Source organism: Garra rufa, chromosome 8, assembly GCF_049309525.1.
Source record: "Garra rufa chromosome 8, GarRuf1.0, whole genome shotgun sequence".
In the NCBI taxonomy this organism is placed as follows: domain Eukaryota; kingdom Metazoa; phylum Chordata; class Actinopteri; order Cypriniformes; family Cyprinidae; genus Garra; species Garra rufa.
In genome coordinates this window covers 16,597,937-16,624,060 of record NC_133368.1, presented here as the reverse complement: position 1 = coordinate 16,624,060, position 26,124 = coordinate 16,597,937, and the positions used below count along the sequence as shown (strand labels likewise).

The 26,124-nt window shown below is 36.8% G+C and overlaps 1 protein-coding gene across 3 annotated transcripts in view; it reads right to left on the bottom strand.

Moving 5' to 3' along the window:
• The window catches only part of ppp1r9ala (protein phosphatase 1 regulatory subunit 9A-like A), a 67,695-nt gene that overhangs the window by 16,290 nt on the left and 25,281 nt on the right, over window positions 1–26,124 (bottom strand). For all 3 annotated transcript variants that reach the window (XM_073845809.1, XM_073845810.1, XM_073845811.1), the window contains exons 3-9: window positions 13,251–13,383; window positions 12,188–12,308; window positions 8,211–8,315; window positions 5,016–5,142; window positions 2,034–2,192; window positions 1,893–1,946; window positions 1,208–1,437 (exon numbers count right to left, since the gene is read on the bottom strand). In XM_073845809.1, the coding sequence (XP_073701910.1) occupies window positions 1,208–1,437; window positions 1,893–1,946; window positions 2,034–2,192; window positions 5,016–5,142; window positions 8,211–8,315; window positions 12,188–12,308; window positions 13,251–13,383 (929 nt within the window). The remainder of the gene's footprint in view (window positions 1–1,207; window positions 1,438–1,892; window positions 1,947–2,033; window positions 2,193–5,015; window positions 5,143–8,210; window positions 8,316–12,187; window positions 12,309–13,250; window positions 13,384–26,124) is intronic.

Genomic DNA, 26,124 nt, shown 5'->3' with positions numbered 1-26,124 from the left:
CTCATGCACTTCAATTCTATATAACTTCCTACTGTGAAACGCATAAAGAAAATGAGAAGAATACAATGAAAACATACTGTGATAAGGGGCTGCCAGCACCGTTACTGTTCCAAAAACCCCATGTTTATGCAAATCGCAGACTATAAGTGACCCTCGACCAAAACAAACAGTCTTAAGTAGCACGGGTATATTTGTAGCAATAGCCAACAATACATCGTATGGGTTAAATTTTTTTTCAAACATCTTTAGGATATTAGATAAAGATCATGTTCCATGAACATATTTGGTACATTTCCTACTGTAAATATATCAAAATGTAATTTTTGATTTGTAATATGCATTGCTAAGAACTTCATTTGGACAACTTTCAAGGCAATTTTCTCAATATTTAGATTTTTTTTAGATTCCAGATTTTCAAGTTGTTGCATCTCCGCCAAATATTGTCCTATCTTAATAAACCATACATTAATGGAAAGCGTATTGATTCAGCTTCAAATCTCAGTTTCACAAAAAAATTACCCTTATCACTGGTTTTGCGGTCCAAGGTCACATATACCAAGGCTGTATCCGAAATCGCCCCCTATACCCTCAAATAGGGCACTATTGGAGGGGACAGCCATTTTAAGTGGTGTTCGAAACCATAGTGGACTTCCTCGAGTGCACTCATTCAATCCCACAATGCACCGCAAAAACGAGTGTACAACCGATGTACGCTCAACAGCTAGAGATAACCCATAATGCACTGTGAGAGTCACGCATTGACTGAATTCCCGCGTCTCACCAGACGATGGCGCCTGCAGCTGAATCATCCATCCGTTCATTTTACAAGGCGGGTACAAATTCGTTGTAAATTGATTATTAAATTGTTTAACCAGGGTTTATACGTAAATTCATAGACATAGTTCAAGATAAATCCTTTAATCTTACTACTGAAACTGTCCGTTTTAAATGATTGTTAAACAGTAAGCAATACTGTGCAAAAGTGGCAGTCCTTCTGGTGCACTTAGTGTCCGAATTCACTCACTCATTTTCAATCACTCCTTCAAGTGAACTAAATGAGTGGACTAATGTAGGGAATAGTGAATGAGGGTATAGGGGGCGATTTCGGATACAGCCCAAGAGTTTCCACATGGAGACATTACAAGATGATCACAAAGCAGTAAAACGTTATACTAATGGAAAGGTCAGTGTTGACGTCACCACTCACTTCTGCTGATAGTCCTTGAGAAGTTTCTTGGCTTTGCTGTATTTTTTATCCAGAGCTTCGTATTGGCTCTGTGTGTCATTGAGCTGTTCGTTGATGCTTTTACAGAGAGCCTGAGCTTCCAGCCAGTTCTTCTCCATCTGAGCGATTCTCTCAGAGTTCTCTTGAATGCTCCTTTCTAACTGAGCTTCCCTCGCCTCCCACACCGCACGCTCCTCTGACGACTCTCTCAACTACAACAGGAACAAAACAATATCATTTACAACACACAAGAACTGCTGTATGTTTGATATGAATGGATAACACTGCAAAAAACACTGCAAAATACTTAGATTTTTTGTCTTGTTTCCAGCCAAAATATCTAAACAATCTTGAAGCAGGAAGGATTTTCAATAAATAGTTTTTAATAAAACAAGTCAAATAATCTGCCAATGGGGTAAGAAAAAAAATCTTATTTCAAGCAGACAACTAGATTATTTTTCTTACCCCATTGGCAGATTATTTTGCTTGTTTTAAGCAAAAACTCAAATTTTGACTTGTTTTTACTAAAAACAAGACACAAATTTTTACTTGTCTAGAAAATCCTTCCTGATTCAAGAATTTTTAGAAATTTTGGCTGGAAACAAGACAAAAAAATCTAAGTGAGAAAAGCATTTTTTTGCAGTGAAGTTGCATCACAAAAACCTACTCTCTCTTTCAGTTCATCTACTTCGGCTTCTGCAATGGTGTGTTTTATCTGGAGCTAAAATTAAAACAGAATATGCACAAAGTTATCAAATCATTCACGGGAATCTATTACAAATAAGTGAAATGTACAAAAGCCTGTCACCTCTTTAAATCTGAACATTAGTTGAGCTGCGTCCATGTTTGATGGCAGGAACATTTCCTCGCTCTCAGGCAGGTCGTACACTTCCACATTCCTCTTGCCGAAACTCGAACCAAGGATGCCATCCTCCCCACCTTCCTCCTCATCCTCGTAGTGCTCGTCCTGTCGTGACATCAGAGACGCAGACATGATGTAACGCACAGAACAAGAAAAACAAAACAGGTTGAAAATAGAACAAAGTTGAGAAATAAGTTATGAATTAACAAAGTAACCCAAGTATAATGAAAACTGCACATGAAACATTAACCTTTTAGAATTCTCAAGCTTAACATACCTGCACAGGGACCAAAAACAAAGTGGTTCAACACAGGTATAAACCCCACTCCCAAATCTGTTTCCTCATTCAACAAGGTGGATTTTTACATATTTTTGCATACTTGTGAACATTCAACAAAGCAGTTCTAGTGAAATTACAGCATGGCTGAAAAGTCAGAAGGTGTTTCTTTAAAATCAGTTGAAATGTGCAGTCGAATTAGCAAAACTTTGGCGAAATGGTAAAAAAAAACATTGTCAATTGTGTAGCAATGCATAAAGCACAGTTTACACATATACGTAATACTGTAAAGCTGCTTGGACACAATCTGTATTGTATAAAGTGCTGTGAAAATAAAAGTGACTAATTGGTCAATGCAGCAACTTCACATGACCAACAAAACCTGCATAGGGAACTTTTCTGCTCTTGTGCAAAACTTCCGAAAAATAATTACTATTGAAATGGATTGGATTCAATGGATTACATTATTATTGAAATGGATTTTTATTGACTATTTTAAAGCAACAGTAAATGCGAACACATTTTAAAACCCTCTGACAACCAAAGATTCAAATAAAGGTACCTTCTAAGGACCAAGTTAGCAAGTTTCAGCTAGTTAGCATGGTTCAGTTAGCTGAATGGTAGATGCTTGTTGGGTAAGTCACTCAAAAGTAATTAATATCTTCAATGGTGTAATTAGATTACTAATTACTCTCTTTAAAAAGTACTGCATTTCTTACTACTAATTACTAGGGACGAGACGATACACCTCCCTCCCGATTCAATACTTTCATGACACCACCTCTTAGGAAAATTAAAATAATTAAATATAAATCGATTCTGAGGTAAACCAATCGATTTTCAAATCGTTTTAAAAAAGAATTGCGATAGTTAGGTGAATCAATTTTTCTACCACCCGTACTAATTACTTTCTAAATTCCCTATAAACCTTGACCAGATGAACAATACAAATCTAAAAAATGAAACTGCTCTTTTAATCCTTTTAAATAAATAATAAAAAATTGCATAAATTATTCCTAAACGGACTAAGATATTTAAAGAAAGAATACTACATTAAAAGCATACATAAGATGTTAAATTTTCATGCTAAATCCACTATTGGTGTATAGAATTGCTCTATAGTATATACAGTATTTAATGCAATTACATCTGAAGTAACTAATTAAATTACAGAAAAATTAAGAGTAATCCCTTACTTTACTTTTTCAAGGGAAAAGTAATTCAATTACAGTAATTAAGTAAGTAGTTAAGTAATACATTACACCCAACAATGGCTGTAACTACACCAAATCATCTTTGATATACTTTTTATATCATGAGGTAAGCAAATTGGTGCATCATCTATTTATGAATTTGTAATAAATGCACTGAGACTTTCAGAACTAGGGGAGAGCGGGGCACAACCTAACACTTTTTGAATTTCGCGGTTTATGTACATGGGGTTCAGAGTACAATTGTTTATCCACGTTATTTTCACACTTGTCTAGTACAAATATATCGCTTTGTTTCATATTTACAGTGTATACGTTTTTCCGTTATTTACCTCAAAAGAAGGGAAGTGAAACGTGACAACATGCCCCATAGATGGGGTACATTATAACATCTAAGGGGCACGTTGAAACATGACCATGACAGCTTAAAATGTTATCTGATCGAATTAAAAAAATATACACAACTAACTAAAATATTTTGTCAGTAAAATACATGTTAACTTTTTCAAATGAAGTAATGACGTTTTTTAAAAAAGTAAAAATGATCAAATTTTGGAGTTTGACAATGAACACATCGCAACAATGCTTGGAACGGCCCTGATCGCAACACACAGCTGTACATTAGTTCAAAACAATGTGGACAATTAGATTAAACACATTTAGACATTAAGAAAAACACTCCCCTCCCTCCACACACAGATCTCATAGAACACGACACACATAAACCAGCCAAAATGCTTTACATTTCTTGAAATAATAACTTCTGAACATTAAACATTGATTGTCAGCCTTTATTCACCTGTTTCTTGTGGTTTCTTATCAAAATCCTAAATAGTGTAAATTGCATCGCTAATGTCATAGAATAGCATAGTTTAATTACAGCGGGGCATATTGTCACACAGTGTTACAACGTTCCCCATCTGCGCGACTGGAGTTTCAAAACAGGTTAGTGTCTTTTGCTGGTTTGCCAAGCATTTATAAACTATCTAAACTGATAAATAGCAAATTGAAGATTAAAATAATAGCAGTTTTGTCTAATTTTACATGAATACTAAAAACTGAAATGAAAAGTTTACTTCAGCCAGAAAAGTACTTTTACTATGGTAAAAATAAATATTCAGCGATATCTTCAAAATGCTTTTCTGTTTTGGCGCTCTTTTTTCTCTGCATAGTGTTGCTATGGCAACTAGTAAATACCTAAATTTGGTTATGCTAGCGTGTGTGGAAATATATGAACCACGTGTGTTACAATTAACCCCGCGTTAGGTTGTGCCCCGCTCACCCCTACTAAGTAAAATACACAGGATCAAACTAAATAGTACTGATACTGAGCTAAAAAGTAAACCAAAACAATTATGTATCACTCCAAATGTGTACAATGCATAAGCGCTGACATAAAGAAAAAGAAGAAAAAAATCCCATGTGGTGTGTTTCACTAACCTCTTCAGTGGACTGCTCGTATGCGTCGTCTGCCTGCTGCAGCTGTTGACGTTCCTGCTCGAGGGTCTCACTGATCAGTCGTGCCACCTCACTCTGAGTACCTGGCTTCTCTCGGCCAATCAGAAACCTGCACAAGGTGATTGACAGGTGAGCAAAGGGGAAACAAGGATGATTACGCATGTAACGTATACTGATCTGCTGACATCATGTAGAGAGGAAACAACAGAGGCCGTGTGAGTGTGTGCATTGTTTATTTGCATGTGGTGAACTCGTAATCTTTAGCCCAGAGGTCCCCAAACCTGCTCCTGGAGAGCTACCTTCCTGCAGACTTCAGTTCCAACCCTGCTTTAACACACCTGTTTGTAATTATCAAGTAAGTTTTACACCTTGACTTGAGTTGGAGCTGAAGTCTGCGGGACTGGAGCTCTTCAGGAGCTGGCCTAGAGACCCCTGGTCCAGAGCCTACAGAGATATTGTGTAGTAAAAATGTAGCGTGAATTTAAACTGATTCTACTTAGTTTGTGTAACCTTGAGAAACTAACACTAACACTTTAACACTCTATGGCATTAATTATGTTACTTTTTTGGTAGGCAATTAACAGAAAGTAAAAAGGACACAACTGTACAGTCTGCTGCTTTCTGAATTAAGGCTTGTTCACATCAAGGATGAAAACTGTAATGATAATGATAAAATTCTAGTTCAGTGATGAAACTCTAGATGGTGCAGGCTGATAGGTTCTTTACATGCAATCTAAAAATCACATAATTTACTATGCCAAAAGCTGACTGGCATCTGCTGAATCCACAGCCAATAAGATCCCATTGCTCAACATTTAAATTCGTCCGATTTAGTGTTTGCTGCAAGCTGGTCTTGTAGCACAGAAACCCTCTACCTCCACCAGCTCCACCTGTCTAGAATAAAGTCTAGCATTTATGTATGCTTGTTCATTCAACATACACTACTTTGCCAAAAGTATTGGGACACCCCCTTGAAATGAACAGGTTTGACTAATTTAGTAATTTCCATGAGTACAAATCTTAATGTTTAAGCATATAATGATATTCTAGGGGTTTGTGTGCTTTTAATTTTACAGCAACAGTTTTGACAGGACCCTCTTTAATGCTAACATGACAGTGCCTTTGCGTATAAGGCAAGGTTCAAAGAGAATTGATTGATTCAGTCAGTGTGGAGTAACAGAAAGCAAAGTCCTAATCCCAGCTGAACATCTCTGGTGTGACTTTAAATTCAGACCTTGAGCCGAAAACTCATCACCAAACACCAATGACTTGTACAAACACTACATGGACAAAAGTATTGGGACACCCTCTTCTTTAGATCAGAAAAGGGCACTTCCAAAACTGTGGAAACAAAGATGGAAACAATTCATGTATTTATATCATGTATTGTATTTCCATCTCTGTTGCAACTGTTTTGGAAGTGTCTAAAATGACTGTACCCATATGTACAAGTCATTGGTGTTTGGTGATGAGTTTCTGGCTCAAAGTCTGCATTTAAACTCACTCCAGAGGTGTTCAGCTGGGATTAGGACTTTGCTTATGCAGACCAGTCAAGTTTATTCACACTGACTGAATCAATCATTTCATTTTGAACCTTGCCTTATACACAGAGGCAATGTCATGTTAGAACAGAAAAGGGTCTTGTCAAACTGCAATAGAATGACAGGCTTCTTCATAGATGCCCAGATGTCCTGCCTTACATACATTGTATGGCGAAATCTACTTCTGTTTCTGACTTCAAGTCTAATGCGTCTTCACAAGCCTCTTTTCATCATGTAAAAACAACAGCTACAGTGTGCTAGGTCCATGGCATTTTAGCACCTAATGATCACACTAAACGAACTAGACTGAATGTGAGTATTTTAGACAGATTACTACAGTAGTCAAACCTGTTCATTAGAATGGGGTGTCCCAATACTTTTAGCAATATAGTGTAGTTTATATACTCACATCAGCGTGTCTGTTTACGTTAAGCAGTAGCACATTCATATTTGCTTTGCAGCAGCGCGTGTAGCAAATCTAGTCTGATAAATACATAAAATACATAAACTGTCATATTAGTTAACATGCTAAAACGATTCTGAGGTTATGTGTGGATAAACTGGACCGCAAACCCATTCATAAGTGTTAATTTTGTTAGGATAGGACGATATTTGGCCGAGATAAAACTTTTTGAAAATCTGAGGGTGCTAAAAATAACAAAATATTGTGAAAATCGCCTTTAAAGTGGTCCAAATGAAGTTATTAGCAATGAATATTACGTTTTGATATATTTACAGTAGGAAATGTACAAAATATGTAAATGGAACAAGATATTTACTTAATGTCCTAATGACTTTTAGCATAAAAGAAAAATCGATAATTTTGACCCATAAAATGTAATCTTTGGCTATTTCTACAAATATACCAGTGCTACTAAAGACTGGCTTTGTGGTCCAGGGCCACATACAGTATACAGTAATTTTTAATCGTTTATTTATTTGTTTTCTTTTATTAATCATTTATTTTATCTTGGACGACACATCTGACTGATGTGTATATGGCAGATAAAAGACATTTTGAAGAATGTTGGTAACCAAGTCAGTAACTAATGGCTTCCAAATATAATGGAAGTCAATAGCTACCAGCAACTGTTTGGGTACCCACATTCTTCAAAATACTTTCTTTTGTGTTCAATAGAGGAAAGAAACTCAGATTTGAATCAAGTCCCTTTAAAGAGCTTGAGCATTTACAATCCCAAAACTATACTTAATAAAAACAAAACAAATACATTTTTATAACACAACTATCAACTGTATAGTTACACATAAAGAGGGAACATTCAATTAGTGATTACACTGATTTAAAGTCAGCGGGAAACAAAAATTCACCCTATTTTTTTTTTAAACACAAATTGACCCTATTGTGAATGATTCATCATTTAATCAAACTGACTGAAGTCATATTGCAGTGGACTGACAGGCTTCTTCATAGATGCCCAGATGTCCTGCCTTACATACATCGTATGGCGAAATCTACTTCTGTTTCTCACTTCAAGTCTAATGCGTCTTCACAAGCCTCTTTTCATCATGTAAAAACAACAGCTACAGTATGCTAAGTCCATGGCATTTTAGCACCTAATGATCACACTAAACTAACTAGACTGAATGTGAGTATTTTAGACAGAGCAGGACTAACCTGACAGTTCCCTTTGTGTTCTTGAGGACGGTCGCAGCAAAGAGTTGTGTCACACCAACCAGACTGATGCTATCCACCTCCACAATCTGATCATTCACCTGGATCCTGGAACAGATAATAACCATGATATTACTATGACAAAAGTATTAATGATTTAATATGTCTTATAAAGCAACCATCAATATATACATAATTACAGTCAGAACAAACAATCGTTTAGTGACAAACACCTCTAACAAGTGCAATAGCGATGAAGTCTTAAAACGTATGGAAAGAGTTAAAAAGGTATAAAATTTAAATCCATGATTCCTGTGTATACCCTGCTTACTACCAGTCACAAAAGACACATTTTTATCAAATAATTTCTTAAATTATCCTTTCAAACATCTGGGCACTTTAATTCAATGCACTTCAGACTGCTGTAAATGTGCTGCTAAACCCTGCACTGTGACGTGTGAAATACATGCTAAGCATGTTCATGACACCATATACACTCCTGAACAAAATCTTAAGACCGGGGGAAACATTGCAAGTATTCGCATTTCGCGCTGGTGGATCATAACCGGGTTGTAAGTACTGCTTCAAAATGCCAAAAGAAGAAACAGGAGCAAGAGACAAAAAATAGAAAGTAGGCAATTTATTGAAAACGGCATTTAAACTCAAACAGGCTGTTCATCAGCTGATCAAAAGTTTAAGACCATAGCCCAAAAATAAACCCACAACAGAACTAAAAGTGTCAAAAAGGACTCAGTAGTGAGTAGGCGCACCGTTCTTGTTGATCACTTCAAACACTCGCTTCGCCATGCTTGATCTGACTGTTTCCTGGAGGCTGCTGGGAACGTTGCTCCATGTGGTGAAGATGGCTTCACGAAGGGCATCCACGTCATAACCCCACAGATGGGGACCCTCAGTCAAGAGGGATGCCCGCTGCAACAGATCCACATAGCCAGCCGCCGTTTGATGCCCCTGAACAACCTGAAGCTCCATTTTCCCATTGAAGGAAAAAGCACCCCAGATCATGATGGAGCCTCCTCCACTGTGCCACGTAGAAAACATCTCCGGTGGGATCTCCTTGTCATGCCAGTAACGTTGGAAGCCATCAGGACCGTCCAGATTAAATTTTTTCTCATCAGAGAATAAACTTTCTTCCACCTTTCAATGTCCCATGTTTGGTGCTCCCTTGCAAATTCCAAACGGGCAAGTTTGTGGCGTTCGAGGAGAAGTGGCCTTTGAAGACGTTTTTTGTTCTTGAAGCCCTTCTCTTGCAGATGACGTCTTATGGTTATTGGGCTGCAGTCAGCATCAGTAAGGGCCTTAATTTGGGTCGAAGATCGACCTGTGTCTTCACGGACAACCCGTCGGATCCTGTGGCTCAGTGCAGGTGAAATTTTTTGGGGTCTACCACTTGAATTTTTTGACCCATAACTCTCAGGATCTTTTAAGAAATGTAAAATGACTGTCTTACTGCGTCCAACCTCAGCAGCGATGGTGCGCTGCGAGAGGCCTTGCTTGTGCAGCTCAACAATCCTGCCACGTTCAAAGAGAGAAAGCCTTTTTGCCTTTGCCATCAGGAGATCATGACAGTGTGACTGCCTGAAGAACAATGAGTTGAAAGCCATATTTTTGTGCAGATTTTACCTTTTTATGGCTATGGTCTTAAACTTTTGATCAGCTGATGAACAGCCTGTTTGAGTTTAAATGCCATTTTCAATAAATTGCCTACTTTCTATTTTTTGTCTCTTGCTCCTGTTTCTTCTTTTGGCATTTTGAAGCAGTACTTACAACCCTGTTATGATCCACCAGCGCGAAATGTGTAAAGTTGGCAATGCTTCCCCCGGTCTTAAGATTTTGTTCAGGAGTGTATATGTGCATAAACGTAATCATATTTCTCTGGGCAGGGCACAGCTTGCTAACACGTCTCACACCTAATCTGCACTCATGACCCACTAACTACACATCATAACATGTTTATGCCGGACACCCCTGAGTCCTGATACCCAGCAGAGCTGCTTTTTTTCCAAACAGCAGTATGTATTTCAAACAAAGTCTGCTTTAAAAAGCCCTTTAGCAGCTGGCAGGGAGTGCTGGGATGCACAGGAAAGAGGAAGAGTGTGTTTTCTGTACTGTGACACAGTCATAAATTCAGTGTTTGGACAGATAACATTAAACAGCCTGTCAGACAGATCAAACATGTGTGTCCTGCCTCAGCTGCCCCCAGGAAGCAGTACATGAAGACATGCCCACCACTACTGCAGCTGCAAAATGACACTAAACAGGGCTAAACCAGCATATAAATTGTTTAAAATGCTGATGTCAGAAAGAATTTTGAATATTTTTAATAGAACTATCTTATACTCTTATGCATTTATTTGACTGTGAATTTATGACAGCATTTTAGTGCAACAGCATTTAGATTGAAGTCTTAAAGGATAACTATTGCCAAAATGCAACCTGGGCTGTTTTTTTTTTTTACTGTAAACGAGACAAACTTATATATAAAAGCATAATTACGACAAACGAGCTGTTTTTGAGATTGACCGTGATTTAGTTTTGTGGTCAGTGGCCGGTGAATGGGAGTACTAGGGGCATAAATTTGAGCGCATCAAAATCGATATTTTTACAACACTAAGAAGGCTCGATACACCATGAAACTTTGCTCGAAGTATCGCCTGGGTCTCTACACATGAACTCCAGCATTGAGAACATTGTTAGTGTACACAGAGTTTACTAAAAAGAACGGTTTTTGAACAACTCACTTTCACTGTTTGAGTTTCCGCTCGCGGCCGTCTTGCCAGTCAAGAAGTGTCGATCTCCGAATGCGAAAGAATGGACTCCATAGGACGAAATATTAGGCTTATATGAGGCTCTTTTTACAACTAGAAGGTTAATATTGTTTTCCACTTGCGACAAAACAACAAATTAGCCGTGCATTTATATGGAAATATGCTTTAAAAATATAGATTTTGATGCGCTCAAAGTTATGCCCCTAGTACTCCCATTCACCGGCCACTGACCACAAAATGAAATCACGGTCAATCTCAAAAACGGCTCGTTTGTCGCAATTATGCTTTTAGATATAAGTTTGTCTCGTTTACAGTAAAAAAAAAAAAAAAAACAGCCCAGGTTGCATTTTGGCAATAGTTATCCTTTAACATTTCGAGAATACATTCGAAATTACAAGAATAAAGTCAAAATACGTGAATAAAGCCAAAATATTGTGAGAATAAAGCCGAAATTATGAGAATAAAGTTTAAATATTACGAGAATAAAGTTTAAATGTTTTGAGAATAAAAGTCAAAAAGTTCCGAAAATAAAGTTAAAATATTTTAAGAATAAGGTCAAAATTACGAGAATTAATGTGTAGCAATTATGAGATTGAAGTTATAATATTTTGAGAGTATATTAGTTTATTGTCTGGATTGGAATCACTGGTAGAAATTTTTCAGCTTTCAAATGCTGTCAGTTTTATAGAGAAATACAAACACTATGTCTTACAATAATATGTTTTTATGCTCTTTAATGTGGCGTGACAGATCACTGTATTCGCTTCACTTTAAGCGGCATGTAAATCGATCATCTTTCTGATTACACTAATGAGACGTTTGTTTCATTAAATTAGGCTATACTGTTTTTTTATGCCTTCTGATGTTCCTTCACTTTTATATCTTGCTATAAAATTGAAATAAAGAGGAAAACAAATTCATAATTTGTATTTTGGGATAAAATTGAGAATTTGAAAGCTGAGCTGTGTTATAATAAGACACAGCATTGAAGCATTTCGATTTTATTCTCGCAGCGTTTCGATTTTGTTTTATTATCAATATTGTAAACAGTTGTGCTTCTCCATATATTCAAGGAAATCATGATGCATTTTCATCTTATTGCCAAAAAAAAAAAAACTCTACATTGTCTGGTTGTAAGAAATTATGTTGTGCTTGTCAAAATGTTTAATCTTTAGATTAATCTTAAAATCTCACCTCCCATCTCTCTCTGCAGCTCCGTCCTGCGTGATGGTCTTGACGAAGATGCCCAGTTTCTCCAGACCCTGGTCTGCCCCAACACCCATCCCTATAATACTGATCCCCAGCCCTTTATCACCTACACAGAGACGTGAGAAAGTAAGTCTTTATAGTTTACTTTTTTTCATTGCATTTGGAATGGTTTTGCAAAACTGATGCAGACATACCTTTGCATTTACAGTTCCTCCCCAGTTCAAACAGACAATTTATTGGAATTAAACCAGAAATCAACAATGACTTAAACATGAATAAACATATGACCACCAGCTTTTTCAGAATTGTGTATCACTTGCAAAGAGGCTACCCAATCATAATGAAGAAATGAAAATCTAGAATTGGGAGTTATAGGCCAAACAGTTCCCTACGTGAATTTCTCTCATGTTTAGGTTGGTCAAGTTCCATTGAGCTTGACTGGTAACGACAGAACTTGTGATCAAAAGCTACATTTCCATTACCCTTTAAATTGTGCAAATTGAAACTGTGAATCGAAATTACGCCTAATGGAAATGAGTCAATTGCACAAAAACTATCGCAAAAAAGTTTTTACCATAAAAAGCCATTGCCATGACTTATCGCGAGAGGAAAAAATTATGTTTCAGTCGCATAACATTGTATAATGGAAACGCCGTCATTTCGCAATACTTTTGAATCAACATTTATAAAATATCGCCAAAGTTTTGCGCAAATCTGTAATGGAACTGAAGCTATAGTTGCTTTTGAGACACACACCTCAGCTCAATAAAATTTCCTTGGTTTGAAAGTGATTTCTGTTTGACATGTGTTTCAATCATCTCACACAACTGTGAGCAAACATTTAAGTAGAGTAGCAAAATTGTCTGTTAGCTTCAAAGGGTCAGTGAAATGGAAAAGTCAGCATGAAAACTAAATTACAGACACTTCTGTAAAAAAGTATGACATTATTAGTCAATTTATAACAAATAAAACTCTACACAGGTGCATAATATGGTGTTTAAAAGTGTTAAATCACCAGATTCAACTCCAGAGAGAGAGACAGCCTCACCTTTCTCGATGTCCACAGGAAACACGTCCATCTTCTCCACCCGTTTCTCCAGCTCATATTCTGCAGATGCCGCCACAGGATCCACATCGTCATTCCTCCGGTCGTAGTCTTCATTTGAGAATGTGCTGTACACCTGAAAGCACAGAAACACAACTGTCAATTACAGCTAATAACATGCAATAACTATTCATTTACTTTCATAAACTTTAAGACTGGTTATTAAGGCCTTTATTAAGAGAAGACCACTTCCTAGATCACTGATTAGTATTGCGAAAACCATAGACATATCAATGAAACCAAAACATCAAAGCTGTAATCGGCTTCTCTACAGTCGTGCCAGAGAAGGGCTTTCATCTGACACAGTATCAGCCTGGTGAAAGCAGCCTTTATTTACTACAGAGAAATCACTTCAGAACATTTACTGCACACACACAAACCATTTAGACCTTATAGATGTTTACCTATTCTTTATAGTCAATGTTTTACAGAATGAACATTCAATGAATTTGCAGACATAAACTGCACACCTGACTTTAGTCAACATATAAAACTTATTAAACATCTTATAAACCACACTGAACTATGTCACAGCTCAGAAAGTGGGAGGATATGAAAAGAAAACCTGTGGTTTTTGCTTTTTGTAATTTCATGAGATCATTTCATCATTTGTCTCAACCACAAAAATTCTGACTAAAAATTATTTATTGTTGAAGATTATTTTTCATTTAGCTTGACAGTCTCTCTGTCTACTAAAAAGTAAGTCATATGGGTTTGGACCAACATAAAAATGTGAGTAAACAATGACAGAATTTTCTTTTTTTGGCTGAAGTATCCCTTAGCCTATTAAATCTTTTCTCGATTAATGAAAAGAGTTAAATGTGTGTGTGTGTGTGTGTGTGTGTGTGTGTGTGTGTGTGTGTGTGTGTGTGTGTGTGTGTGTGTGTGTGTGTGTGTGTGTGTGTGTGTGTGTGTGTGTGAAATAGGAAGAAGGGCAAGCGGATTAAGCCTGAGCACTGTGAGAGAGGAACAATAAAACTTTGGGTTTGAGTAAAATGATCTTACTAGGCTCCACTAATTATATTTTATCAGTCTGAGAGTAGAAATTTGAGGGGGAAACTCAATATAAAATGAATCCAACTGTAGACAGAGTTAAACTAGCCTAAATAGTATTATTTTGTGGAGAGACGCAAAGACTGGCCTCCTTTGAATGAACAAAGTCAAAGCTCAGATGTTTGCCAGCTCTCTTTTTCTCACACACAGACACGGTTTCCTCCAAGGCTCTGTAGACCTGAAGAGAAACTCAGGTATGTCTCATTAGATTAAACTCATTCAGAGCAGGACAGGGAATGAGATCAGGCCACTGATTAGGACTCTTTCAGGAGTGTGATTTAACCTGGTAAACATTTCCTGTGTGTGGACAACCTGAAGCATGTCTGAGCTTGAGTGATTACACTTTAACGCACACACACAGCAGGCCAGCAGCAGTCAGTCAGCTCATCTGAGCAACATACTTCATACTTCAGACAGGAAACAGACATTTTTATCGTCATATAAATCCACCTGAGAACTACAAACAGACAGATATCATCACCACTAACCTCTCTTTCTGTAGAGGTTTAGAAGGCTTCGCCAACTGCAGTTTTAGGGGGAAAGAACATGTTAGAGGCATCCAAAGGATTTTGTAATCTGGGTTTATAGCTTTGAGGGTTGCGGTTTGAATTAAAGATGCCGACTCAAAATTAAGAGCAGAAAGAGAGTAACTTTATTACCGAGAACCATCTACATCACAGCAGAGAAAACAGCACTGCTAGTCACTGCAAATGTGCTGAGCTCTGATGTGATGTAATACATCAAAGTATATCAGGATGATGGCAAATTAACCGAACGGCCAAAGTCCAATAACAGCACAAAGGCAGATTCACTGGTTTCCATCGCAGTTATAGAAAGCTACATGTGAGTACAACGGGAAATTCTCCCAATGCATTCTAAAAACTTTTTTTCTTTTAAATATTAAATTACATATGACACTTTCCAGGGGACAACATTTTTGAACACTTTGATCTTTTAACCCTGGAGAACCCACGGGGTCAAATTTGGCCGCTGTTAATTGCTGCTACCCAAAATGAACAAACAAAAACAAATTTTTCAAATTTAACTTCAAAAGCCCAGAGTGCCACTTCTGGCCCCTGCATAGAGACACCTAGTGGATGAATATTGAACTCACAAGTGCCAGAGTGGTAGTAACAAGATGGCTGACCACATGCTGTTTTGTTGAGCTGGAAACCTACCCAAACAAAATCGTCTTCTCAGCAAACCAGCGGTTGGTAAAATGGTGTATTTTTTGTTAATCTATTTAATATTAGCTTGCAGAATGCCTAGAAGTATGTTTTATATTTTTTTTGGATAAATTAGGGACTCTGAGCTAGTTCAAAAAACAATGGGCCAAAAATGACCCTCTGGGTGTATGGGTTAAAAAAATGTCGGGTCAAAAATGACCCATTGGTTCTTTAAGTGACTTTGATGAAAAATGGTGACAGTCCTGTATTTGGATAAAGCCTTGAAATAATTTCATTTGTATAATATATTTTAATAAGGTACCTCAGTAGTACAAGGCCAGAGACTAATAAAGTAGTATATCATTTCAGGGAGTATGGCCGCTCCGATGTGCTGTGTGCAAGGACCTCAAAACTGAAATGCACTGTGAAAAATGTGCAGTTCCTCTCTGCATCAACTAAAAAATTAATTGTTTCAAAGACTACCACAATGTCTAGTGTGAGTTCCTCTCTCTAGCAAAACAGATTTTTGGATAAGCAAAGTTTTTTTCAGTTGTGATTTTGGCCTGATTTTTCTTTTTTCCAATGGCCAAAGTGTTTATCCTTTAGAAATCCAGTTCTAACATGCAACAAATAAAGCAAGAAAAAAAAAAAAAACATTGTTAAATGTAGCTGTGTGGTTGACTAATTATTTTCCTAAATTTAAAATAGTTTGCATTGACACTGTTTGTTTTTGTGATTCTTTAATATGCTACGCCTAAAGCCCAATGGGTCAAATTTGGCCCTAATCCTAAATTAGGGAATAAAGGGTTAAAATTGAAAAAGTGGATATTTTGGTGTTCAGTGAACTTGTAGCAGTAATGTAATGTATACTTCATAATTTTCCAAAGAAGAAAAGGGTTCTTGGGTTCTCCAGGGTTAAATAAGATTTCATTGTTCAGAGTTCAGTTCAGTCTTCCACAGACCACCCAAATTTACATTAAAGCTGAACCAAAAAGCAGCTCATCCAGGAATCGTTACAATAATGATGTCACAACCATGATTCAATATTGTATGACCGCTCACATATACATATAAACCAAGTATTGCTTATTTGCCATGTCCTAATGAAATACATTTCTCAGCTGCTATTTACATTTGAACAAAAAGTGGCATGTCCAAAATTATTCATACCCTTTGAAAACTGTTACAGTCTATAGGAAAATCCAAAGTTCTATACCATTCCAAATAGTCCAAGCTGTTCTAAAGCATCCTAATTACCCTGATTCGTTGGGAACAGCTGTTTTAATCAACAGGTGAAAAACAGAAGCTCTCTGCTGTTGGTTTGTGGACAGTCATGGCTAAGACAAAGGAGCTCACTGAGGACCTGCGGCTGCGCATTGTGGCTGCTCACAAGTCAGGAAAGGGCTCTAAGACCATATCTAAATGTTTTGAAGTTCCAGTGGCTACAGTGCAAAGTATTATTAAAAAATACAAGACATTACGCACTGAGAAAAATCTCAGAGGATGTGGTCAGAAGCCAAAAGTGACACCTGTGCTGGCCAGGAGGATAGTGAGAGAGGAAATAAACAATCCAAGGATCACCACCAAGGCCATCCTAATGAATCTGGGCTCTGCTCTGCCCTACAAAGAAAAAAGGCAGTAACTGAGAAAAATGACTTTAACGTTATCCTGTCAACCAGCCTGTTATCCAATGTTAAAACCATCCCATGAGGATGCCGCGAAATCACACACATTTGAGATAAGATATTTTGTCACATAACAAAGGATGCCTTGAATGTCATGAAAATGATAACTAATTTTTGACCAAAAATGCAGTTACTGCCTTTTTGCTTTGTAGGGCAGTGCTGGTGGCAACATCTCAAGACAGACAGTCCAACAGACACTGCACACCGCTGGGTTCCACGGACACAGACCAAGGAGGACACCACTTCTCCAGATAAAGCACACAAAAGCTCTCTTGACCTTTGCAAATGCTCATCTGGACAAAGAAGAAGACTCTTGGTCTTCTGTTTTATGGTCAAATGAAACAAAAATTTAATTGTTTGGCCACAATGATGTAGCCTTCATTTGGCGTAAAAAAGGAGAAGCCTTCAACCCTAAGAACACCATCCCCACTGTCAAACATGGCGGTGGAAACCTAATGTTTTGGGGGTGTTTTTCAGCCGGTGAACCAGGGAAGCTAATCACAGTAAACGGCACCATGAAAAAAGGAGCAATACATCAAAATTCTCAACAACAACAACATCAGGCAGTCTGCAGAGAAACTTGGCCTTGGGCACCAGTGGACATTTCAGCACGACAACGACCCAAAACACACAGCAAAAGTGGTGAAGAAATGGTTAGCAGACAAAAACATTAACGTTTTGCAGTGGCCCAGCCAGAGACCTGACTTAAATCCAATTGAGAATCTGTCGAGGGAGCAAAAGATCAGTGTGATGGCAAGGAGACCCTCCAACATGAAAGACAATTAATGGGCAAAAATACCAGTGGAGACATGCAAAAAGCTGGTCAGCAATTATAGGAAGCGTTTGATTGCTGTAATAGCCAACAAAGGCTTTTCTATTGATTATTGAGAAGGGTATGAATAATTTTGGACATGCCACTTTTTGTTCAAATGTAAATAAAAGATGAGTAATAATTTTTTTCCACAATGATGCCTCTTGTACATCGTCTTATTATCTTCTGGAAGATGTCTGCGTGATTTTTAATTAAAAAAAAAAAAACTTGCTGGTTGAATAAAACTAAGTTTAAGTCAGAATTTGCCAGGGGTATGAATAATTTCGGGCTTGACTGTATATGTTGCTGCAAGATGCTGGCAGAGTGAACGATGCTTGAGAGAGTTGTGAGAGAGTTGTGCGAGAGGGCACGAGCACAAGCCTAGTCTTTTCCTCGGAATTTGACACTTTAGAAAGTTAATAAAGTCGGAACTTGCAGTTTAAGTTAGCGATAAAGTTTGGTATTGTAACATCTGTGTAATGGTTACATGGGTCAAAAAAACTGGAAACATCATAGTGATGGTATTAGTGACAATTTTGGCAGTGCAAGTGAAAATCTAAACCATTGGCCCAACTATGCAGGTAGAAAGAAATCCTTAGGATTGAGCCCTACTAAAAACATAAGCATACTTCAGCAAAAATAAGTAGAACAAAACCAGTGCAAGTCTATGTGTGTGTTTCAGGTTTAGAGTGAAGATGGTGGAGCATAAATTGATGTAGTCCAAAAACTGGAAAAAACTGTTCAGCTTCCCGACCTTGAACATAATCTCCAATCCTCATGACTAGACGTCTCTCTGTCTACACACACATTGTCTCTCTCTCAACCACATGGACTAACTTTCCCAACCAATAATATTTGGTCTTAACTACAAGCTAAATACAACCATACTGCTTTTGTACAATATTTCAATGTAGAGTCTCTACATGTTTGAAAGAAATTAATTTATTTGACATAAAAATAAATGTTTAAATAGAGGTTTCAACACCACAACAATACAAAAATTAACAGTACAAAAGAAGAGAGCCATTTTCTTGCAAACAGGACAAAAGTGATTGCTCTGTCTGTTTGGCAATTCAAGAGAAAGACTTGTTGCCATTTAACTGTCTCTTTTAACTTATTACATTCAATTCAATTTAGACTGCATGCACACAACTTAAATAGGATTTCATCTGCTGTAGGTTCAGCAGCTAAGCAGGAAACACTGTCTCACGCTCACATTCCTGCACACTCCTCACAGGATTTAATCTAAACAGCAGTCCATGTCGGCTTACCGGCACATTATATAGAGAAGCTCAGCATGAATCTTCACAGAAGCGATTGAACAGAAATCTCTCAATGCAGTTCACCCACTGACTCTCTGTCTGCAGGGCTAAAAAAGCTTGTTACATTGAGGAAAAAAAAACTAAGACATATAATGTATATATTTACAACTAAATCAAATTTACTTGAGAAGCTTCTGAAACTTGTTTTCAGAGAAGTTCATATTTCTTCAAGACCTAAAATTCTATTTGACAATGAAGAAAAAAAAACCAAGACAACAAAAGTCTTATCATTTCATCCAATTTTGCTTCTCAAGTAAGTGTATTTTGTTTTAAGAGCATTTATATATTTATACTGGAAAAGCAAGACAAAAATACTGGCTATAAAAATGACTTTTCGCATATGAACCATGACTGAACCTGTGAACAGATTGAAAATCCATCTAGAAAAATAATAGCGGGCGAGACAGAGAAAGCGCAATGACTGCGTGTTAATTAACTGTTGAATATATTTGAGGATTTGTGTGCGTGTGATGAATGGCAGGCCTGCACTGACCTCACACCGCTCTGTGGTTACACTTGGCCTCTTTTTCTCCTTTCTCTTTCTTTCTGTCTCTCTTCCATCTCGCCTGTTGCCATGGACAACGCCAGTAATTCAAACAATGTTCCTTTTCTTTGCTGAAACCTGATCGCTCACGGCCTCTGAGAGTAAAAAGGAGAATCTGTGCTGTGCTGTTCACACCTGCTTCAGTTACACGACAACATTCAAACACCTTCCTGTCTAACTTCTGACTTCCTTTTCCATCCTAACATTTTGGGAATAGCTCACCAAAACAAAATTCTCATCATTTACTCACAGTAATATTGTTTCAAACCTGGAATGTTTAATACGTTTTATGAAAGTATGTGGTAAGTAGTTCACATGTGACTCGTCTTCTAAATCCAATACACCTATGGTGATGCGATAGCTCTGTGTGAGAAACAGACTGAAATTTAATGTTAACCACTGTAACTGAACTCAAATAAGCTGAACTCAAAAACGAGTCAGTTCATAGCCACCACACAACGCCAAAAAACACTAACTATTGTCCTTCAGTATTTATTTTATGAGTTGCTTTGTTGGACTTCATTTGCTGCACTTCTTTATGACAAAAGTAAATTTCTTAACATGGTCTTCTACTGTGCTCAATGTCAAAATGATTGAGTTGGACAATCAAATCAAAGAAGGCAGGCTTTACTGTTCACTGAAGCCAAGCATGAACTCAATCCTACTTCAGTTTTAAGGGTGAAGGAGGGCAATGTCAGAAGTTGCTAAACATTTGATATTTGACAACTGTTTTAAAACAGAAAGAGAAAAAAAAAGTTGAATTCAAAAAATTTGAACATGTTCAAAAGTTTACATATACTTGATTCTTAAAACCGTGTTGTTACCTGAATGATCCACAGTGTTTTTGTTTGTTTGTTTGATGAGTCCCTTGTTTGTCTTGAACAATTAAACCGCCTGCTGTTCTTCAGAAAAATTATTTGGTTGTTCAGCATTTTGTGTATTTGAACAATGACTGTATGATTTTGACATCCACTTTTTCACATTGAGGACAACTGAGGGACTCGTATGTAACTATTACAGAAGGTTCAAACACCTACTGATGCTTTAGAAGAAAACACAATGCATTAAGAGCCGGGGGGTGAAATATTTTTGAATTTGAATATCAGGGTAAATTTTACTTATTTTGTCTTCTGGGAAACATGTAAGTATATTCTGTAGCTTCTGAAGGCCAGTACTAAATGAAGAAAAATATGATATTTACGCAAAATAAGAAAAATGTACACATCTTCATTCTGTTCAAAAGTTTACACTCCAAGCTCTTAATACATTGTTTTTCAGGTAACAACACAGTATTAAGGATATAGTGTATTGTTCTGAACAGGGTCATTTTTATAAATTCAACTCCTATTTTCTCTTGTAGAGTATCGGTAAACGTCTTATGTGAAATCTTATTTTGCAGATTTTGCAAGGCATATGTAAACTTTTGACCTCAACTGTATTTAGCAAGCCAGCTTTGGTACCCACTCAAATGTTCAAAGGGCACCTAATATGCCCATTTTTTTTTTACAAGATATAATATTGTTCTTGGGTGCCCCCAGAAGGTGTCTGTGAAGTTTCAGCTCAAAATATCCCATGGGTCATTTATTATAACATGTGGAAAATGTCCTTTTTGGGGAATATAAAAAAAATAGCCATTTTGGTGTGTATCACTTTAAATGCAAATGAGTTGCATATTCCCGCCCCGTCTTCAGAAAAGCTGCTTCAGAAGATCTCTGCTTTGCATACCTACAGCAATAAACAACTGATCCGCTTTAGCTACACTTTAGCAAAGTAGCATGGACAACCGCTTCTGGGATGCTTCAGCAAACTGCAGGATGGCTTGTATAAATGCCAGCATTGACTAAAGTGTCCACAAACTGCTCCGGTAGCCATGCTGGAGCCACGCCGTTGACGTGTGCTAAAAGTTTTATTCATCATAGAGTGTAGATAGCGTCACTAGTCTTATGCTGGAGCTGGTTTTGGGCATGTAAATAATTAAATAAATTAGCGCAATAATGATAATATCATGTATTACCGATCTCGCAGGCTGACCAACACTACTGTAGCGTATTATTTACTCACCCTCCATGCATCCTAGGTGTATATGACTTCCTTCTTTCAGACAAATGCAATCTGAGTTATATTAAAAATAATCCTGGCACTCCCAAGCTTCAGAACGGCACAGACTGGTGTTTCTCTCCATCAGTCCAAAACAAGTCAATCTATTATAAAATGTGGCTCATGGCTCCAGAGGGGTCAGTAAAAGCCTTCTTTAGCGATCCAATGTGTTTTTGTAAGACAAATATCCATATTTAAAACGTAAGAATCACTTTAATCTAGCTTGCGCTAACAGTTGTACACTGAACTTGCTGCTTTGGGAAGGGGTGTGGCAGGACTGAAACGCCATCTAAGCTGTTGGCCAATCACAACGCAGTGGGACTGCTAACCAATCACAACACATTTCGTTTTTCAGAGGGCAGACCTTCATCAAACCCAGAACTAATCAAGCCATTTGTGTCAGCCTGGGGAGAAAGCTATTGTAATAATGTAAATTATGTGAAAAATAATGCGTTTTTTGAACCAACAAACATGAGAGCATGTTCTAGTGCACCCCCAAAACAAAATAAAGACTTTGTAAAAGAGCATAATAGGACCTCTTTAAATAACATACACAAATACAGTTAAAGCGTAAGCTATGCACTATAACCACATGACATTGACAAAGCAGTGTGGAGTGAAATGATTTCCGCAGACATAAACATATTTAAGTCGATTTTGAGGCGTATTACCTTTAAAAATAAAAGCGTCCTCAGTGGCTCAGATGTTGGGAGAAAATGAAGACTCTTATGTTTAGTCTTAAATCCAAGCACAGAACACCCGGATTGCTTACGAGTCATTGTTGACGTTACAGCTGCTCAAGCGCGGAGAATATGGAAGACGACAATCAACCAAACAACTCGCTGAGGGCGGAAACTATGGCAATGCAGGACTGTCAGTCAACGGCTGTGGGCGGGGCCTAAACAATGTGATGTCACATTGCCTGGAGAATCAAAACTGCATGCCTAATGAGACTGGTTTGATTTAATCAGGATTAAAAAAATAAGCAGAGTCTATTTATATCAGTGTAGGGTGGTTGTGTTCACACACTGCCAGCACACATTTATGTCCAGTGGATTTTGCATAATAGGTGCCCTTTCAAGACAAGGTTACACCCTTGGAGTACAGCAACATTAATTTTCTGTGGTAAACATACTTTGATTAAGTTTTGAGAACTACGGAAGACACTATGATTTTCAGTGCTTATTGAATTTGGACATGGTCTTGGATGTGGAGAAAATAGGATTTATCATAAAATATTGCTTAAATGTGCCTTTTTGATGCTTTACTTCTTTACTTTCATTGTATAGAAAAGCAACATGAACATTCTTCATGCTCACATGACGGTGAGCACATGACCATAGAATGCTTAATGTCAGTGTTTAATGTTTGACCACTGTGTGTGTTGCATGTGGTGTCCTGACCTTTGTAATGTGGGTAAATTAATACTCATAGTGTACATCTGCTTTACATTTACATTTCAACTCCAGTTAGGGCTGGGCGATTAATCGAAAAATAATCGAAATCGACATTCAGAACCTATAATCGTTAAAATTTTTCCAGGAAGATTATTTCAATTACTTTCCCTTTAAAAAACACAAGCGCTCCATTCCGTTATTCCGCCGACATGTCGATGGAGAGCTTAAACAGTATTTATACAGTAAAAAGTATTTACAGGATATACAAGGGTAATTTTATTTAGAGGAGATACTGCTTATTTTCTACTTTTAACATGAAAAACATTGAAAATTATTTATTTTGTTTCCAATAGTGCAAGTTATTTATTTTCACTAATTTAAGAAAAATGTTACTTTTCGTTTTAAGCAATGCTTGCTTTAATTTCAGTTGTTCAACACTGATGTTCAATTAATAATCATAGATCGTAGATAGTGTGTTTCCTTCAATTATTTTAAAATCAAGTAATGCACCCTTCATCCAAAAATCTCTCACTTGTAATATGTGAGCATATTTACTGTACAAAACTTGTCAGTGAACTATGAGGGCAAAAAAATAAATATTATATAAATATAATTAAATATAATTTTATTAATAAATAAAATAATCGTTCATTAATCGTAATCGGGTTAAAATGTTCAATTAATCGAGATTTTGATTCTAAGCCAAATTGCCCAGCCCTAACTCCAGTCCAGAGAAAGACTGGAACACCACACCAGACTTTCCCTGTATGTCTCAGTCTCTCTCTTCAAAGTCAATAATTACGGTAAAGCAAACTCAACCCCTGCTCAGGATACACTGACATGCTTGCGTGAGAGAAGGGAACACACACATTTGCATATACTGTATATTAGCCAACAAACCATACAGAAATGTGTTAACTGGGGAAAAAAAACACTATCTCGAGTGGGACCAAAAGTTCAGACCATAATTTATTGAGAGACATTGTTAGCTGAAAAAAACAAACAAACAAACAAACAAACAAAAAACCAACATGTAACTTTACTCAGTAATTTGAGTTGAGTGAACAACTTGGTCCAAAGTTGAGTAAACTCAAAAAAGCTCTGCAGCGAGTTGCCTTGAAATTTTAAGTTAAGTCAACTTTTATTTTTTGCAGTATGACCACAGAGACTAAAAAAATTAATGGTTTATGAAAAAAAAAAGTCTAACCAAATGATGTTTATTACTGAAATAATGAGCCAGTCATATAACACTCTAATCAGACACAATTATTTATTTTTATTGTGTAAACTGCATTTCATATGAGGTCAAGAGTTTTTTACTAACACTGTTTGTTAGATGTCAAAATCCATGAATCTTATGGTTTTTAATTATGAATTTGTTAATTTCAAACTGTCATAACTGTGACTTTTTTATGATTTGGATAGTTGAATACATCCAAGAACGTCAAGATTTCAGTGGGGAAAGGTTGGATACAGACATTTGATCTGTTTAAAGTAATAAATCAGCAATTGCAACTTTTCTTTCGTATTGTGATATACAGTTAAACCAAAAATTATTCAGACACCAGATACAATTTTAGATTTTTTTTTTTACTAGTGGAAGCAGGACACTATAATTAATTTATGTAAGTGAGGATGGCAAAATAAAGTAAACCATTACATATTACAGCCAAATATTCTTCATACAGTGGACTACCAGTAAAATTGATAAAAATTTGGGACCTAATTTTAGATTTGACACCTGGACCTGACCACGTATTGTAACATTCCTTTCTATCATAGTTATCTGACATTACCACGATGACTTTGTTCTGATACAGTTGAACTCTTGAGTTCTTGTTATATTTTCTTACCATTTTCTAAACCAGAGGTTCTCAACTCTGGCCCTCGAGGTCCACTTTCCTGCAGAGTTTACCTCCTACCTTGATCAAACTCACCTGCCTGTAACTTTCTAGTAATGATGAAGAGCTTGATTAGCTTGTTCAGGTGTGTTTGATTAGGGTTAGAGCTAAACTCTGCAGGAAAATGGACCTCGAGGGCCAGAGTTGAGAACACCTGTTCTAAACTATAGCAATTAAATATAATGCAAGACAATTTGAAGGTGTCTGAATAAATTTTAGTTTGACTGTAATCCATTTGTGATTATCAAGATAAATTTGTTCTGACACAGTTTAACTCTGAGTTCATGTCATATTTTATTACTATTTTCTAATAAACAGTGATAATGTGAGAAATAGGGGTGTGACGAGACACTTATCTCACGAGACGAGACACAAGACTGGGTTCAACGAGAACGAGACAAGATTTTTGAAGTTTTTAAAAGAAATCCTCAATGATGAAATATATTGGGAAAAAAGAGTATTTTATTCAACTAAAAAACAAAATGCAAAAAAAAAAAAAAAAAAAAACGGTGCATTTTGATATGAACTTGTACTTTATGAAATTAAACTTAAATTTAATTAATTATATGCTGTAATAAACATGTAAAGTAAAGCTGCATGATTCTGGATAAATTGAAAAACTATTTTCTTTTATAAACTGGAGATCATGATTCTGAAGAAAAAAAGGATTAGAAATCTCAACAAAATTATGTAATTTACTAGTGGTTCTGACAGAATGTTCATTGCTCAAGTCTATATTTGAACAAAATTTTAAAAATGAAGGAGTCATTATCTCAATTAATAAAGGCTTGTTTCGCTATTGGAATCGCTTGAATGTATAATTCAATGATAAATACTTTTG